The following is a 19,175-nucleotide window of genomic DNA, read 5'->3' on the forward strand; positions in this document are numbered from 1 at the left end:
CTTCACAAAGGGGAAGATTCATACTTTCACAAAACAGGGAAATGAGACTGCCAAATGCCACAAACTGTCTGGGGACTTGGGGTCCACGGCAGGACCTGAAACTCGGCTGCTGAGTTTTGCGTTTTTTCTTTTAAAGTTGACAACTTCAGCTGACAGTGTCTGCTTTCAGCCCTGACCAGTGGGGAAACCTGACTTTTCCTAGTTCTAGGCTGTCGCCCGGATGGGTGAGTCTTGGGGGTTTGTAATTGTCTCCATAAACATGCAGCTATTACTGCTGTGTATTATCCTTCCCACCCCTGTAGCCTTTACCTCCTTTTCTTTTGCAGTGGGTGTTATTTGTGTGCATTTCTGGTAGATTGTTAGCATTTCAGAAATGCCTTCAGATTTTAAGTGAGGACTCCGTAATACCGCATTCTGTAAAGACCTTAAATAAGAAATAATTTCTGTCCCACAGCATTGTAAAGGCATTTAAGGAGCTTACTCCCTACCCCATGCCTGTTGCAAGCCCAGACAAAGGACAATAATAATGTGAAACAGGGGAGAAGGAATGAAATAACCACAGAAAGGCACATCTGGCTGGGCAGACGAGGTGCTTGTGCAGGTAGCCAGCATGGAGCTGGGGAATTTTTTTTGCTTATCAAGGCTGTTGAGAGTTACATCCTGGTTTTTACATGATACAGAAAGTATGAAAAGCATAAACTGCACTGAAAGATGAGTTACAAATAAAACTGCCACATTGGCCACTATAGAAACGGGGTCAGAGTGGCCAGATTTCAGCAGTACGCAATTTGCTTCTGGAAAGTCTTCACCAATTACTTCCACAGCTCTAGTCTAAAACCCTTATCATTAAAACAACATACTATTTCTTTTAACTATAGAGCTTACATTCATATTCAAATTTCATCCCAACTTCGCCAAAATGTAGCCTTAAGTAAATACTACTTTGACTCTGAGTACGCAGGGCACACCACAAAGACAGTCACGCTGCTGAAATGACTGACAGCAGCCTTTTTCAGAGAGAAGAGTCAGAGGAAAGGTTGAAGGAATCCTGTAGTGTCAGTTAATTCAGGAAAAATGCAACCCCATAAAATATTATTTTCTAACACTATAAGCAACTGCTGGAATTTTGGGGTGAGTTTTAAATTTACCATTAAGCTGGACTCTGACTTGAACTTTACCCCAAACCCTCCAATGACCCAAACAGAAAAGCCTTGGAGGTGGTTTAATCCCACACTAATGTACAAGCTGATGTGCTTAGCTGAGGCGGGGGCTCAAACACGGCATACGATTCAACATGGGCAGCATCAGCATGAAAGAAGGAGGGCAGGTGTAATCGCTGTGGTGGCTCATAGTCTTTCCACCCCGCTCCTTCCATTCCCAAGTACAAACCAGTCCTCTTGCTGTTAGACACAACCCACTGGGAGGTAGCTTTGGAGTATCTTGGGCCAAAGAACAATAGCATGGCTTCCAAAATACCTACTGGAAAATGTAGAGGGACACCATGGCAATGCAGACAGGGCTCTGTCTGTGTGGATGCTCACACACGGAAAGGCCAACGTAGGTGCTCAGGCTTACACATAAAGCATTCGGGCTAGACTTATAAGGAAAATTAAGCCTCAGATATTGAAAAGTTGGTTATCTGTCAAGTTAGACTCTTCGTATTCTGTCATCTCCAGTTGTACAATAGGATTATACAGTGGTGTTGAGAGGTGTTTCAGTGATTGCTCATCATTTCATAGAATAGAGTCATAGAATCGTTTAGGCTGGAAAAGCCCTTTAAGATCCTCAAGCCCAACCATTACCCTAACCCTGCCATCCCACCACTAAACCCTGGCCCTAAGCACCTTGTCTTTTAAATCCCCCCAGGGATGGGGACTCAACCCCTTCCCTGGGCAGCCCCTTCCAGTGCTTGACAGCCCTTTCGGGGAAGGAATTTTTCCCAATGTCCAACCTAAACCTGCCCTGGCACAACTTGAGGCTGTTTCCCCTCATCCCATCACCTGTTCCCTGGGAGCAGAGACCAACTCCCCCTAGCCCTCCCCTCCTTTCAGGAAGTTATAGAGATCTTAGCAGCCGATCATTGCAGGCTTTTGCTATCAGAACGAAAATTAAATTCCCAGCTCAAAGTTGGCAAGAATACTAAAGCCCAACTGAAAAAAAATAAAACCAAATAGCTGTCTTAAGGAATGGTTAAAAAAAGGTTACAGGGCAGACAGGTCTGAAAATATCTAAATATTGCAATGCAGCTTTTAAACAAAACTAGTAATACATGAAAAAGATGACAGTTCAGTTCTGAACCTTTTCTTGGAGAGAGGCACAGAATCATACTCAGCAAAGGTGATTCATTTAAAGGCGAGGCCTCCACCTTATTTATTTCCTCCTTCTTTAAGGTATCACAGATAGCGTTTGCCTCATCACTGCCCTGCCCTGAAGACCTGGCAGAAACCTCTGCCTCCGTCATGCCAGTCAACAGCCACTTCCTTCCCCTGTGGCCAGACTCATCACCCTGAGGCGCTCAGAGAGCCCAGAGAGCACCCTGGGTCGCTTCCGTGGCCTAAGGCTCCACAACCTGTCAGGGCAGCAGCTTCTTTACTAAACATCAGCCCTTTTCCTTCTTTTTCCCCTTTTTTTCTTTGTTAAGCTGCTGCTTCTAAAGGGGAATTTTGGTTACTGAAGAACTTGATTATAAAGGGAAGGGAAGAAAATCCGCAGTAACCTGCTGTCAGATGCAGCCTACAGATCAAACTGGCTTGGGCACGAATCCTGGCAGCTCACGCTCACACTGCCTCCAAAGCATTTACGCGAGACGTGTGTTTTTGCCCTTGTGCTGCTGTGATTGTTTGGCTGGGCTGGATGATGGATGGTGGAGAAGGTTGTGTCTGGAAATGTGCTCCGAAGTTGACAGGAAGCTGAGGGGGCCTTTGCCAGCACTTCCTTCCTGCACAGGGGAGGACAGAATGGGAAAAACCTTGGCTGTCTCTTACCCTGAGAAAAGTACTACCCTTCCAGATGAATTACAGTAAAAATATTTTAATCTTTCACAAGATTATAATATCCTTCCTCTCTAAGTATAGCTACAGTGGTAGCAAGGCTTAGATAAAAAAAGGAACCAACAACATAAAGCTTACTCAGTGGCTACGGAGGGCTGGTGCTGGAAGCTGAACAAATGGAGGTCCCAGTCTGAAGATCCCTATCTTCAGTCAGGATACAAACTGTCAGCGGATGAGGCCTTTCCCCAGTACCTTGACTCCAATAGCAACCAGTACTAAGCACTTCAACAGAAAGTGTAAAATCCACACAAGCAGTACATTGGAAATATGTCCCTCCTGACAGCTTCAATCCAGTGCCTGTTTTAGAGAGTGGATCTAAACCCTAAGCATAACATTTACTACCCCTACAAAAAATAATGCTGCAATGAGCAATCTCTGCATATTCTGACCACACAATCCATCCATCTCTCATGAGCACCCAGGATGGGTTGTGTTAGGCAGACTTTCCTCAAATCTCTTTTTCCAAAGACCCAGTCTCCAAATCCTTCTGTGGATCTGTGTGACATCCTGAGGTGTAATCATCATCTCTTCACAGTAATAAAAACACGTGCAGAGTATTAAAGAATAGATATTCCATGTTAACACAGGAACTTCCCAAAAATTTTCCATTCTTGAACTCCCAGATTCAAACCCTCAGACAACAGGGAGATCTTTAGTGTAGGCAGGTGTTCGGAACCCAAACTCATCAACCTGCTCCGCCTACAGCCATGTGGACTGCAACAGCAAGAGCGTGGCACAAGGTTGGTGGCTACGAGGGCCACTTTCCTTGCTACCCCAGCAAGGGGATATCCTAGCAATCCCCTCAGGCAGATATGGTCTGGATGAGTTTGCCCGAGTGAGGCTGAAAAGGGGAGGAAGAAACTTTCAGGGCTCTTGACAACAAAAGAAAAATCCCCAAACCTGTAAGCAGACAGCTCCCATAATAGCCTCTATTTCTGAAAAAGGAATCAGACAAAAAGACCTCACCCATTAAGGGTGAGAGCAGGGAACAATGCAAACTGTCATAAAATAGCCCTCACGTCAGAACTGAGAACGCCCCTTTACACATCCAAAAAAGCACACAGCTGAGCAAGAGCCTGGGAGGCTGTGGGCACTGCTCCTGGCTTACGCGTCTCCCAGACCCTTCTCCTTTGCAGAAGCTGCCAGAAGCACTGGATGATACTGAATTCCAACAACCAAAGATGGGGATGGAAGAGGAAAGGAAATTTATGGCAGGACGGAGCCAGAATAAGTGACAAATTCCTGTCCATTCAATCTCTCCAGCAAGGACCCTAGCACTGAAACTTCATGGGACATACATAAAAATGGTACATGCGCGCATCTTCACTGGGCCTTACTTTATTGGGCAAAGCAATTATAAAAGCAATGCAAGAGAAAACTAAACTATGGATAAAATCTGAATGAATTGTCTAACACACGGCAATAAAAATCACGTGGTGTTCTGAATTGGTGACAAGTTATTAAAACAGTCGTTCAAAAAAAGTTTCAAGATGGAACGCAGTTCTAAGAACACTGATATCTAGGTGCGGAACAGGAAAGAACCAGTAACCTTCAGGGCATGCAATTTAAATGTTTTGCTTCATTTGCAACTCAACATTCTCCTCCAATAGCACTAAGGAAAATAAATGGAAAGCAAATTGTGCTGAACGAACAGGAGAAGATAGGCAACCACTTGGGCACGCAGAAAACTCACCAGCGGGCTGATCACTGGAGTCACTGTCCTGATTCATCCTCCCAAAGGCGGCACCAAATCAGGATGCTGCGCTTAGTGGTCTACAGGTCAGAGTTGGTGGCCCAAAGTCTTGCTTCTGAAAAAAAAATAATGTAGCATTACTATCAAACCGTAGGAACTTCACCCTGTATGACAAAGGAAATATCTTGCGTGTGGTCTGTTGCCTTTGTATCTCTTATCTTATGAGGCCAGGCTGAGAGAGTTGGGGTTGTTCAGCCTGGAGAAGAGAAGGCTGCGGGGAGACCTGATTGCGGCCGTTCAGTGCCTAAAGGGGGCCTATAGGAAAGATGGGGAAAATCTTTTTAGCAGGGCCGGCTGTGACAGGACAAGGGGTAATGGTTTTAAACTAAACCAGGGTAGGTTTAGGCTGGATATAAGGAAGAAATTCTTTACAATGGGGGTGGTGAAACCCTGGAGTGGGTTGCCCAGAGAAGTGGTGGAGGCCCCATCCCTGGAAACATTCCAGGCCAGGTTGGATGGGGCTGTGAGCAACCTGATGTGTTTAGCGGTGTCCCTGGTCATGCAGGGGGGTTGGACTGGGTGACCTCTAGGGGTCCCTTCCGACCCAAAGCATTCCATGATTCTGTGATTCTATGATTCTAATCAAGATAATAGAAACTATGTGTGTATACTTAGTGCAGAAGTCACAGTACATTGCCTGAAGATCAGAGAACTAAATGGTGAATCAGTGAATTAAATCAACCAAGAAACAATGAAAAGTGGCATCTGAAATCTCATGCAAGTTGAAACAACATGTAGTTAAAACACCTGGATTCCTGGAATAGGTCAAGATTAGCTTTCAGATTTCATTTGCACAAGCAGGAGCCTCTAACACTGTTTACTTGATTAACTAAACAAAAACCCAGACCTATCTAACTTCCAAACCGGACAAACAGCCCACATGAAAGCATGTGTCTGCTGTATCTAAACAGCTCCTCCTCTTTGCTTGCTTGCCCTTCCACTCATCGCATCTCGACTGTGGTAGAGTTGGGAACACAACCCATGTCTCCCAAATCCTAGCCCAGTGCCTAGCCTTCCGGCTGAATCACATTGCAGAATTGTTTATCAGGAAGGAAATTCCCCCTCGAGAGTACTCACTCTGAGTGTGCTGGTAGAACACAAATGCTTACAAAAATACAAACGGACTAGCAATAACAAGTGGTTTAAGTCACTGTACAACAGGCTAAAGGTGTACATCAGTATATTGGGTTTTGTTGTTATCAGCAGTATCAGTAAGGCACCATTGAGCAGGACATTACACAGAACGGGCAGTGCATCTGGATGTCCTCAGGGTAATAACCTCCTCCTCTTCTAAAGATGATACGTAACTTTGAAAACATCTATCCCACATTTAGCATTAGGTGTACGTCACTCAGAGGGGGATTCAAGAGGTTTATGTTCCTACCAGGCACCATGAAGGTCACCTTTGGTAGCATCTCACGCCAAGCTGTTAAGTGCAAGCAGCTGTAGTATGTGATCTAGTGGGTCAGAATTAATCTCAACATGGACTAGCGAAGGACCTTCCCTTTCCTTAAGGTCTTTAGCAAATAAAGGAAAAAAAAAGGCAAGCAGGATGGTGGGGAAGACACCAGAAGTAGAACAAACACGTTTTAGCCTTACTCTATTAGTCACCTAGAAAACAAAAAGGGTTGTAATTCATCTGTGATCTGTCCAAGGACACAAACCCACTGAAATGGCAAGTTCATGGTCCAGGGCTCTGAAGAATTTGGCTCTGCTCAGTAGTTGGGCAAAAGAGAAGAATTTCCCCACTTGCAAGCAATGGATGTACAGGTTGCATCCCCCGATACCCCATCTCAGTAACTGACACAAACACGCACTTGGGCAGATTCCCAGAACTCTGACAAGGTTTCTTTTACGCTCCCGTTCAACTGTCGTTCTACAGCAACTCTAGCAAGACTGACCCTTGAGGGGCAGGGAACCAAACCCTCACTCACAGCATCATGGGGTCATGTTCATAGACCTAGAGCAGCTTTCAAGCAGCAGATCAGGTAGGGCTAGCTGCCTCTGGTGCGCCACCTCGAGAGCAGAGCCAAGGAGACGTGCTCAGCCTCTGGTACACGGGGCTGCCATGGGGCAGCTAAAGGCCAGATCCATCACACTGTGACAGGCAGGGCCCCACGGGCTCTGCTGGACACACCAGCCCCACGGGAAGGCAATCTTCTCCCCAGAGGAGCCTGGTCTGAGGGCAGCCATCCCACCACGCACCCACATGCACACCTGTAAGCCTCTGTTCCCTACAACCACCTCCTCTGTCTGCTCATTAAGCTTCAAGACTGATCCCTGCTGATCCCCGGTCATGCCAGAAGCACCTCTCAAAGCAAAGACAGGGAGCATCAGTACTGCTATGGAGACACAAAGCCGGAGACATGAGGGCACTTTGTGCGGAATCCATCTATCACATGCTCACATCTGCATCTCACCTGAGCATCTGGGCTCCCCGCCTGCTCCATGGAGACAGAGAGGCATCTCTAGGGAGCTCACCTGAACAGGGATGACTTGAAGAACACATCTATGGAAAGACCCATTTCTCTCTGGTGGCTGTCCCAAGAGTCTCAGTGGAAACCTAGAGCTGAACATACTGGCTTTGCTGTGCCACAGCACATCGAGAAACACATCAGAAAGCATCGGGCAAAGCACTGGTGTCAAAGAAAATCAAGTGCCACTGCTTTGAAATTCAGTATTTTGAATCTATCATCTACTCATTCTTTCTGTGTTGCTTGCATTGCCTACAGTTTTTGTATTTATCTTAATATATTTACACAGATACAAGAGTCAGAGTCTTTCCAGTGGTGCCCAGTGACAGGACAAGAGACAACCGGCATGAACTGAAATACTGGAAATCATGTTTAAAAATTAGGGAAAATCCCCTTTTTCTTTTGTTTTCCCACTGTACGAGTGATCAAACACTGGAACAGCCTGTCCAGAGCTGTTGCAGATTGTCCATCCTGAGCAACCTGCCCTACTGACCCTGCTCTGAGCATGGCGTCGAAGCAGGCAAGCTCCAGAGGTCCCCTCCAACCTCAACAATTCTGCCATCTTGCTGTATGCTTGAAGACTCTATATTAAGACTCTTTACCTTTGGGCTGTACACAGCTGAAGAAAGTCAGGGCTAATGCCTGAGATTTCCAGAGAAACTATCACGCTATCCCCAGTCTGGTCCCTGCTCTTCACCAGGAATCGCTGCTTGCTGCAGAATACCTGCCTCAGGTTTGTTATGCACCTCTCTGCAGTTTTCACATCACTGGCATCAGACACATCCAATAATTTACTGAAGTGAAAGTTTCTTGCCCGAAGACACTTCGAGGCACCACTTCCATTCTTCTGAACAGTAAAAAAGGTGACAATTTCTCCTCATGGCTTCCTTCAACTTTGACGTTATCTAAAAACCCTCAAGCCCTGCTTTTTTACATCATACGAGAGTAATTTAGGAATTAGTATTAAATGTAATTCACTTGTCCTTCACTAAAAAGGCTATTCTCTCATTCCTTGCCTGCTATTTTTGTAGTCAGGATCAAGCTTGTGGTTCTTTCCTATTAGGTCAACCCCACTCAGGTCTAAACCAAGTGTGTCCAGAGGGAGAATGTAACTCCACATCCTCAACCCTGCAGGATGTTGTGATGAGTTAAAAAGTGGTGAATAACGGTGCATTGGAAGGTAATTGCCCTTACAGATGTCCTCTGCTTGGTTCAAAGCATTCCCCATACGGAAACCCAGCATGGAGCAGCTGAAGAAAAAGGTCTGCAAGGAGCAGACAAACTGCTTCTTCAAGCATCTGATTTTTCTCCAGAGCAGGTGTGGGCACTACTGAGCTCTTGATTTGGGGACCACTGCCATACAGGAGTGTTTTGCTTCATATTTAAGCAAAATGAGCTAATGACTGCACCTGGTCATGCTGAACAACGAGCATGGTCTGAAGCAGAAAGGATGAATGTCCAGTAAATGCCTGCCACCTCCCCTGCCTGCAGTGCACGACTGCCTCAAAGGTGAAGCCATGTTCAGGTGGACGGGGAGGCTTTTTCACCTGATAGTGTAAACAGAGCTCACAGTCCTGCTTCCCCAGTCACAGCTGAGGCCACAGCCACCACCAGACAGGGAACTGGAGGCCACTGGTTTCCTTTTGAGCGACTCAGTTCAAGCAGGGCCCTCACGGGGCTGGAGCGAACAAGAGACTCCTGAACCTGCAGCTTTGGAGCCAGGCTGGCTGAGAAAAGCAGTAAATCTCTCTCCCGATAGTTTGTTAACCCTCCGCTGGGTCAACTCCAGTGCTGTTATCTCAAGCCCTGCCATAGCTGGTGCTTTCCTTAAAGTCCAGCAGCTGGGTGAAGAAACTGCATAAAAAATCCTATCTCCCCTCAGAAAATGTCACCAAAACAAAAAAGCAGGTTTCTATTCCGCTTGGTTATGGAAAAAGATTTGAAAATGTGAAGTGAGAGTAACTTAAAGCTTTAGAAACAAGAAGACAAATACTAGGAAGCAATGTTTATTTGTAGTCTTCTCCATACTGTGATTTTTAAGCCTGTCTTGGATTTTTGCAACCTGCCTTTTATTGCTTTATTTTTACAGGACTCAGGCACATGCAGCAAGAGATACCCAGCATTACGGATCCCTCTGCAGAAGAAAAAATGAGTTAGGAGTATGGGGGAAGGAGCTGTAGACATAGAAGTCCTAACAAAAGCATTAGCTGAAGGCTACGGGTGTGTCTTCACTGACTTTTGCAGACCTTGGATCCTGTACTTAAACTCAATTCAGCAGCCCTGGGGTCAGAATTTGGCTTTTAGGCTCCCATCAGCTGTAAACCCAAACCCCTCATTTTCATAACCCACCAGCTAAGCTGCACCACCCCAAAGCTTTGCTCCGCTCTTGAATTATGGTGTCTCACATTCAGCACGTCACATAGCGCCTACATACCGAGCCCACTTACAAGCCACCTCAGTAGCCCATGTTATTTCACAGTGAGAAAAAGTCACGAAGAGGCCTCTGGCCTCTTCATACCACAGGCTGAATTGCAAATAGCAGTTCCACCTATTTTTACAGTCTTTCCTTTATCGCATAAATCTTTAACTAATCTAGAAATAGAAACTTCACTTCTTTGTGATAAGGATAGAAAAAAAAAAGCACTGACACCAGCAAAAAAAAAAGAAGAAAATAAAAAAAAAAAGGCAGCAGAAGCTGTCAGCCAGTGCCTGCCAGCAGCACTGCGTCTGTGCAAAGAGGCACAGGCAACCGCAGCTCTTCAGCAGCACCCCAAAGCAGGCAGGGCTCCCCCAGGCCCCGCCGGCCGGCTCATGAGCTCCCGCCTGGACGGGGCTGCATGGCACCGGCAGGAACATCGGCACAGCAGAGGCCAATGCTCGAGTGTGTTACTGGGAACAGGCCAGGACCTGACCCTGCAGCTAAAAGCTGCCTTCTCTACTGATTGATTTGGGTTCATTCATTCCTCTGGAGCATGACCGGAGAAGGGCAAGGGAGCTGGGGAGGGGTCTGGAGCCCAAGGCTGATGGGGAGCAGCTGGGGGAGCTGGGGGTGTTCAGCCTGGAGAAGAGGAGGCTGAGCTAGGGCAGGTTTAGGTTGGATATTGGGAAAAATTTCTGCCCTGAAAGGGCTGTCAGGCACTGGAAGGGGCTGCCCAGGGAAGGGGTCGAGTCCCCATCTGTGGGGGTATCTAAAAGCCGGGCAGAGGAGGTGCTTAGGGCCAGGGTTTTTAGTGGTGGGATGGCAGGGTTAGGGTAATGGTTGGGCTTGATGATATTAAAGGGCTTTTCCAACCTAAACAATTCTAAGAAGGAGATCCTGCTTTCTCTGCCTTAGTTTAATAGAATTTTTATTAATTTATTATTGATTTCTCATCATTTATGGGTGTCATTTGATCATTTCATACCATTATTATCATAGCAAGACTCACTGGAACCACTGAAGGCTCAAGCCAGAATAAATACAGCAGAAACCAGTAAAGCTGTGCAGTTCAAGCATACACCCTCCGCCTCGTTAGTTCTGACAACGAAAACTAGAAAGTGGGTGACAAAACATCAGCAGATGCCTATCAAAGTCTGTTGGATTATCAAGGCTATCCCCCTCAGCACGGCAAAACTCACCGGCTTGACAAGAATGTATTTGTAATGGAAGTTCCCGTCCAAGTTTCTAACCTCAATAAGCAAATTGTTGTGACACCAAGGGCACAAATAAAACCTGAACCTGTGGAGAAAGCCCTGTGCACCGGAGAATGTGTCTCCCTGCATGCGTGCGGAGTGTCCAAGCACATCACTGGCATCAACAGGATGCCAAGAATCAGTCGTCGTATGCAGGTACCAACCATGAGGAGCAAGATTTGAAACCAAGAAGTTCACACCCAGCCTGTCATAACCTATAGCTGACTGTGCAAATCCCAGGCCAGCAGCTAATTTCTGTGTGCTTTACTCCTGACAGTAGAGTTGACCTGACATTATAAAAGCAGCAACTTCAAACAGCTGGGTCACTGCTTCCCTTTCAGCCAGGGTAAACAGTTTACCCGCAGCATCTGACTGAAGCTAATGCAACAACATACTACTTCATTCAATTTGCAGCGGTACAGCGAGGGGGGTTATTTCAGAGGGTGGGCAGGGACAACCTAACAGAACTTCTTGCAATGAGACGAGTCCTCCTTTCCAAAGGAGGGAAAAAAGAAGAAAAAAAAATTCACAGCTTGGACTTCAGTTTCTGAAAGCCCAGAAAGAGCTCTAAATGGGATGCTCCAGTGAGTTCTGCCCCGAAGCTCTCCCTTGGGAGGGAGAGCTCCCATGACTCCCAAGGTATGCATGAGTCGGAGGAAAGCAGCCCGGGCACACGCACAGGGTGTTTGCCTATCAAGGCATTTGGCAAGAATAATGTTTGCCCTTTCTTCTTGTAGATCTGAAGAGTCACAGATAGGCAGGACAAAAAAAATTCTTTACATGATTCCTAAGTATCCCTGCAACCTCCAGAGTTACTTGGGAGACAGTTTGCAACCCACCTTCCTGGAAGCTAACTGCAACAGAGCATCTAAGAGGCCTATTGCACCAAGAGGGAAAAAAAGCCTGGCAGCAGCCTCCCCTGTCACCACACTGCTGGCTGAGCACCTTCTACAAGGCTCCCAGACCGACATCCTGCAAATCTCCACTCCCACCAAGAGGCTCCTGTGGGCCGACAGCACACACAGGTACAAACTGCCCACACACAGGACCACAGCTGCCGATCGCTGCCTTTTCCTATTTCCTCCCACCCTCCTGAGGTATGTGTGAAGTCCTGCTGCTCTGCCAGCAACATGAATGGGTACCACTCTGCTGACCAAGCTCTCCCTGCTCATCTCACACTTCTTACACGTCATTCACACTCAGTCTCTTGGAAAACTCCTCCTGGAAACAACCAGCACAACTAAAGTCACTGCTGAAACTCAGGGCAAGGATTCGAGGGTGTTTCTTGCTGTCCAAGGTGGTTCTCTCACCGCGCTCCAGCCCCAGGAAAGGACATTGGCTCCAGAACACAAGGTGCTGCAGTTCACACCCACTTCTCCCTTTGGAGGCTGACGAGTTGTCTGTCTGTCGGTCTCTGGCACCCTCTGCTGACAAAGCAGCACCAACCTGTCCCATCCCCGCATGCCCATCCCATGCCCAGGGCATGCACACAAGCTTCAGGCTGGAAGGGCCATACCCTACTAACGAAATCCACATCACCTTTTCTAGACGAACATTTCATAACTTAAAATTCCTTTTCTCTTATTTGTTTGGCCAGATATTTCCGTAAAATTACAGGAATCACAGATGCCACTTCTTCCCCTTGGTTTGCTCCACTAACTGAGCACTCCGCATGAAAGAAGGTGCCCTACGCTCCTGTCTCTGGCGTTACCTAAACTCCCTTGTATTTCTCATCCTTTCCACCTACCAGCAACCCGCAGCACCTTGCATGCAGCATCTATTCTCTCCCTTCTTTCTAAAAAGGTATGTACCAGGGAGGTGACCTAAACTCCAGCAGTAATTTGAAGAATGAAAAGGGCAATGAAAAGGGCAATAAACCAAAGCACAATGTTCTGCTCGGTATCAGCTGGGGATAACTGAGTCTATCACCCCTGGAAGGGAACCGTCTGAACCCTTCCAGTCCCGCGCTTTTGATGCACAGTTCCCTCAAGGGTCCCCACCCCATGCTGGTCACACAGCATCTGCAGCACCGCAACCCCTCCGTGTCTCTGAACAGGGCAGGAGGACCAGGGGACGGAGGAGGAGCAGCAGCACGTGGAAGGCAGAGCTGTGCCTGGAAGTGGGGCTTGGGGTCCTGCCCTCCACCAGTGCAAGCAATGAAGGGAAGGGGGACACCACCTCCTGCACCAATGTCATGTGCCCCATCACCAACGCCGCAGCGTCTCCAGTGCACGGCGTCTCACCCTGAGGCACGCGGATGCACTGGAGTGTTTGAACGCCATCAGTAACACCCAAACTCCCTGTACTCGGCAGACACCAGGAGCGAAGGGGTTTGCTTAAAACTGAATCACTACCGCAACACATCCTGACACTGCTGTGTCATGCTTGAAGATTCCTGTGGAACAAAGACCGCTGAGAACAGAGTATATTCTGTGTAAAGGCAACAGCGAAGCAGAAATCTAATCCTCTGAAATGCCTTAACTTTAGAGATTGATTTTCAGCCTTGTTGCTGTCTGCATTTTTCTGCTTCTTGTTTCTTCTTTATTCATGTGAAGGAAAGGCCACAAGAACAAGCCCTGCCTAACAGTTAGCACACGCTGGGTAAACCAAAAGACAACTTGCAGGCTGAACAGATGCTTACACCCATACTTTCTAAATGCTACTGCAAACACATGTAGGTTGTGCTTAACCTACATCACAGGATTGCCACTTCAGTGGGAAAGGATCCCAAAAGCTCATTCCACCTCCAAACCATTGCCTTCAAAACACCTAAGGAAGCTTTGGAAATCTGCAATACAGAATTTCAACCAGAATCGAGGTGTAAATAAAAGTTCTCAGCAAACAGAAAAACAGGCCAGGGTGAACACATTTTACAAATTTAATTCCCATTTGTTGGCCACTATTGAAAGCCAGGGAACTAAATAATCAAGACAATTGTAATAGCAACACGTAAATCCTTCTTACTAGGAGATACAGCGTAATTACTTGAAATGCTGACAATTCAGCTCTCAAATTAAAAAAACAAGCTTACTTTGCTTTCTTTTTTCCAATCCCAGAATAGACTTGTGTTAACACTGTAAGCACAGCGCCACTGGGGACTCAATATGTGACTTCACCACTTCCCAAACCAGCACCAGGGCCCTTTCATTTTGATTTCTTCAGGCACTTTGACTGCTTCCCAGCATTTTGATTTCAAGTTTAGGCACCACTGTTAAGCAATGAACCCAGCATTATTAACATCTGCTCAGTGCAGTTTGAATGCTTTCTCCTGGATTGCTGAGGAAGCTTTCTCGCATCTTTTTCTAAGATGCATTAACCATCCTCCAGGGTCTGATGCTACTCGAAGGCTGCAACGGACAACCCTGGGGAGCATAGCTGTGGCAGCTGAAGGCACCGCTCTCACCAGCTGTTTGTCCCACCTTGCTCTGCACAGCTGGCTGGAGGTCTGCATGCCCCATGCCTTGGCTCTCAATTCTGGCACGCTAACGTGACCTGCGGGTGAAAGGATTTGTGCAAAACTGCTGGGCTCTGAGCTAGAGAAACTGAGCTAGAAGGACACATTCCTTCTGCAGCACTAATGACGAGTGGGGGACAGTCATCTCCTGAATGACTGCAGCTGCTTGGCCAGCAGACATGAGTCAGAGCACTAACACACACAGATCATCGGCACGTGTAGGAACATGATCTGAATTCGTACCTCCTGCCGAAGGCTTCACTTCATGGGTTGCTCCTAGGGGATCATGAAAAGAGACTCTTCAGCCACAGCCACACTACAAAGTTTTGGAAGTGCAATTATTTGGTAAAAGTGCAGTAAAAAAAATCACATCCTGACTGACAGATGCTCAAGCAAACTCCTGGAGAAAACAGACACAATTTTAAGAATCACGGCATTTACAGGAGAAGGGAGGGAGGAAATTTTGTCTTTGACAAAACTCCTTCTCCTGAGGGCTTTGCTTGAATAGCTCTAGCTACAGCCACAACCTAAACACATACGCCTTTACAGGATGGATGAGTAATTTCAGCAATCCAATAAATTTTCTCCATCTTGATCTGCTTCCTTTGCTAATCTCCCTTTCTATTCACTCAAAGGAGCTTAAACTCCGCCGTGTTGATTTCTCCTTGATTACTTTCACTCCAGACCACGTCTGAATGCTACTAGAATCAAAGCAGAATAATCCAAGGATTTCCTCTCAAATCAACATTTCCTCTGTTATCCCTGTTGTTAGCAAATCCCTCAGATCCCAATTGTCTGCAGCTCCTCATCTTCTAACCTTGACTGGAGTTATGAGCAGGCTGCCCGCACCCGCAGTGGAGCCGGCAGCTCTGCAGCATGCACAGGTTTCAGGCAACACTCAAGTTTATGGGCAAGCTCCTTCTCCGTCTCCCAAAGACCCTGCTATTCTGCCTCATCAACGTTTTCAGAATTTGGAAGTCCCACAAGCTATCGACATTTTAATTTCCAGGTTATCTTACCAGGCTCGACCTAGATTTTCTTCACAGTATTTTCTCACTGAAGAGCTGATACACATTGCCAACAACAAGAAGCTACCTGGTTTAGGAAGCTTTGCCTCCTTTTTCTGTTTGTCTTTTACCCATATCATTACCTACAGGTCCTCCCATCTCCTTCGGGGACCATCCTCTTTGCTAAATGCTGTGACAGAAGAAAGCAAGGAGGGAGGAACATTGGCTGACATGGAGGGTGGAGAGGCAGGAGCTGCAGCAACCAGAGATCAACTGCCAACATCTGGTAACAACTGAAAAGCTGAAGGAGACACTGGCTTTTCTGTGGCTGAAGATTCTGACTACTACTTCAGATATAAATTAAGGGATGACTGATTACTGGCTTGAGACTTTGACCAGTAGATCTTTTTATAATACACGATCAAATCTTTCGATGCACTGGTGGTCTTGCTTGCCCACTCTGAGAAGACCTCTGTCCTGAACAATTTCCCTGTTGGCACCCCCATCCAGTACCTGGACTGACACCCCCATAACAATCCTTCAGGGTAAGGGTTCTCACTGTTTCTTTCTGAACAAGTTTCATTCTCACTGTCATCACCAGATGACATCATGGTCAACTAAGGCTGCTCATCAAAGTCAATTAAGTCTTTGTCAAGCTTTTAGAGCATGAAGCCAATAACTCCACCACATTCTCCTTGTAGGCTTCCTCATGCTTGTACCCACAGCAGGAGAAAAAACATCCTCCTGGAGCACAGGGATAACGTCAAATCCCACAAAGTCGAGTCACGTTATTCACCACACACTGTGCACTGAATTTTGATATCTTCCCAAGCCTATCACTGTTATCTACACCATGCCTGGTAATAAATTGCTTTCAAAACTCCTTCAGGGAGAGCTCTTCCTCACCCTTTATCTCCCAAATAAGCTTAGAGAAGGTCTTCCTCAGAACACAGGCTCTGAATGCAGTGATTAAGCCATCAGTGGGATTAACAAGGTCATCTTTGGTGGCATAAATGGCTTTGGGACACATCAGTTTGTAATCAAGTGTGTGGGAGATGATGTCCAAAACAAAGAGAGTTTTGAAGTTGGTGTTCTGTTCTCCTCACAGCACCCCTGGAAGGCCGACTCCAAGAAACCTCTCCTGAAACTCCTGGGTAGTGAGCCAGGTTTTTCCATGTGGCTGGAAGATGGGTATTCAAAAACCTTCTCATTGCCCTTTGGTTCTTATTAGGATAAACAAGCAAAGACCTTCCAGCCTCTTCCCACATGACCACCCAACAAATGGGTCAGACCGTCTCAGGGGAACAGAGCACCCAGGTTCAAAGGCTCAGATTAATTTTCAGAATTGCTTTGAGCAGTGAAACTGTCTTCTCAGATCAGGAGATCTCAATACTTACAGAAGTCTCTATCATTATCTTCAGAAGAAGTTGAGAAAAATACTGTATTAGCCAGCTTTTGGACTGTTACACATCCATAAACAATATTATTAACCTGAAAGGCATGTGTTTTTCTCAGAATGATTTATTAGTTGCAGTTATAGTTGCAATAATCATGGTCTAATTTTGCAAAAAGTACTACAGGTTATGCATAGTTTTAACCACCTTCTGAAAGACCTTTAAGTAATGATGAATCGACCCATAAAATAATACAAATGTTAGAACTAACATATTATTCTCCTTTAGGCATGGGCAGGAATATCTGATTTATGTCTGCCAAATGATTTGGCATCTGAACAACTGGCAAGAAATTCAAAGTGAAATGGCAAAGCTGTGGGCAACCGCTGGAAAGACTGGGATTCTTTCCCTTTTCATGTCAACATGAAATGCCATGTCTGCTCCGGGATGTTATAACCTAATTCACTTCTTCACAGGGCAGCAAGTCAGCTACATCAAGATAGCGTGCATCTGTGCTGCTTTGCCACAATGCCATGAAGTGCCACTCTTATTAAGCGTTATGGACACACAAGTCCACACTCGATCAAAGTAACCACTGCAGAGAGATCTCACCCTGTAGTGCTCTCCCGGAAAGCTCACTGCTCTGTGAGTTCGTGGATGCCTACCAGACATTGCAGGGTCTGAAAAGCAAACAAAAAGGGAACCACAGATTCTCCTTTGGTATCACCAACTCAGCCAGCATCACTGCCATACTGCTGGCAGGCATCAGGGAGGCAATGTTGTGGGATACCTGCTTATGGTGGTCGGTAAAAAGATGAGGATGCTGCAGGCTTTTACCAAAATCAGCAGAACCGACACATCTCAGCTGCAGAGAGATCAGCTCTTCGAGTTCCTTCTTAAACCCCACAGAGGTTGGATGCTGTACAGGACCAGCACTGTGCATTGTCCAAAAGATGCATCGTAACAGAAGCATGGGGCACGCTGGCTGGCAGTCGCAGCAGAAGGGTGCTCTGCTGCATCTGCTTGCCTCTCCATTCTTTGCACTGCATCTCTTTCCACAGCCACATGCTTCCTTGTAAGGTTTTAAAACTGTCTTACTTTTGTTGGTAAGAATGGTCCCAAATATCATCCCTTCCTCCACCTCTGTGCTTTAACGGCCCTCCACATTGGGAAGCGAGGCAGTCATGTTAGCTAACTATTTATCCTGGCGTTATTTTCCCTGCGTGCTGTCTGAGGAAAGGTGCTCAGCAGTCAGCATGCATCACCTCAGAGAAAAAGTCCCCTCACTCCCTTTGTCAGTGGAAGCCACCCCAGCCTCCCCGCAGACACCAACTTCTGGACTTTGACAGGCCAGCTTTTACAAAAAACAAATGAGGACAGATGTACATAACCCCGCTGCTGCCGCCATCGCAGCCACGGGTCTACAGCAGCAATACTTGCATCCAAAACGAGACAACAACCCAGGCACTGAAAGAGCTTGCTCCAGCTTTGAGTGCCACAGTTACAGTGCTGCGGGAAGCCAGAAATGCACACGAGTATTTACTGCTCATGTTCAGAACCTGAGCAGCAGAGCAACGTCTCTTTTATCCAGTTCCCAAGCCATAGGTGCAGCGCAGAGCAAGGTAGGAAGCTGTAAGCACTGCTTTCCCTGCAAGGTGTTTCAGTCAGGAGAGACCACAGAAAATAGGCAAGGGTCTTGCTGAACAAGAAAGGCTGAAAAGACACGTGACACTGCTGCTTGTAGCTGTCCCATGTGTTCCTCATCTTGGTTGAGGCACCTTTGGATCTAGTGATGAACCAACTGCATCCCTTGCAGAAATGCTGCCCAGTTCCTTAAGGCTGTGTGTAACTGTGGGCTATTGCACTCCCTCTTCAGGGAATTCTATCAGGCTAATGATGGAAATAAGGTGCAGGGAAGTTGTTATTTAAACTCATTATCAGAGAGGAAATTTCTCTCAGGTCATTAAGGAAAAAAACAAGAAACTCCAGAACAGAATAGGGCACTGCTGCAACGGGCAGAAGCAGAGGGAATGCCCAAGGTGTAGCACTCATAACACATCCCTGTGAATCTTAAAGAAAAAAAGACCTTCTGAGAAGTGGGATTTTCCAGCCCCAAAGAGGATAACAGACTGGATCCATGGGCCGAGGCCAACTGTGTGAGGTTCAACAAGGCCAAGGGCCGGGTCCTGCCCTGGGGTCACAACAACCCTACACAACACTACAGGCGTGGGGAAGAGTGGCTGGAAAGCTGCCCAGCGGAAAAGGACCTGGGGGTGTTGGTCAACAGCGGCTGAATAGGAGCCAGCAGTGTGCCCAGGTGGCCAAGAGGGCCAACAGCATCCTGGCTTGGATCAGGAATGGTGTGGCCCAC

The 19,175-nt window shown here is 46.8% G+C and overlaps 1 protein-coding gene across 1 annotated transcript in view; it reads right to left on the reverse strand.

Annotated features, from left to right (window-relative positions):
- Positions 1-17,483, reverse strand: part of EXD3 (exonuclease 3'-5' domain containing 3) — a 116,772-nt gene extending 99,289 nt beyond the window's left edge. The window contains exons 1-2 of the mRNA XM_035891884.1: positions 17,417-17,483; positions 4,744-4,858 (exon numbers count right to left, since the gene is read on the reverse strand). Of these exons, the coding sequence (XP_035747777.1) occupies positions 4,744-4,780 (37 nt within the window). The 5' untranslated portion in view covers positions 4,781-4,858; positions 17,417-17,483. The remainder of the gene's footprint in view (positions 1-4,743; positions 4,859-17,416) is intronic.
- Between the last annotated feature and the right edge of the window lie 1,692 nt (positions 17,484-19,175).

This window comes from Egretta garzetta, unplaced genomic scaffold (assembly GCF_000687185.1).
Source record: "Egretta garzetta isolate BGI_Z169 unplaced genomic scaffold, ASM68718v1 scaffold143, whole genome shotgun sequence".
In the NCBI taxonomy this organism is placed as follows: domain Eukaryota; kingdom Metazoa; phylum Chordata; class Aves; order Pelecaniformes; family Ardeidae; genus Egretta; species Egretta garzetta.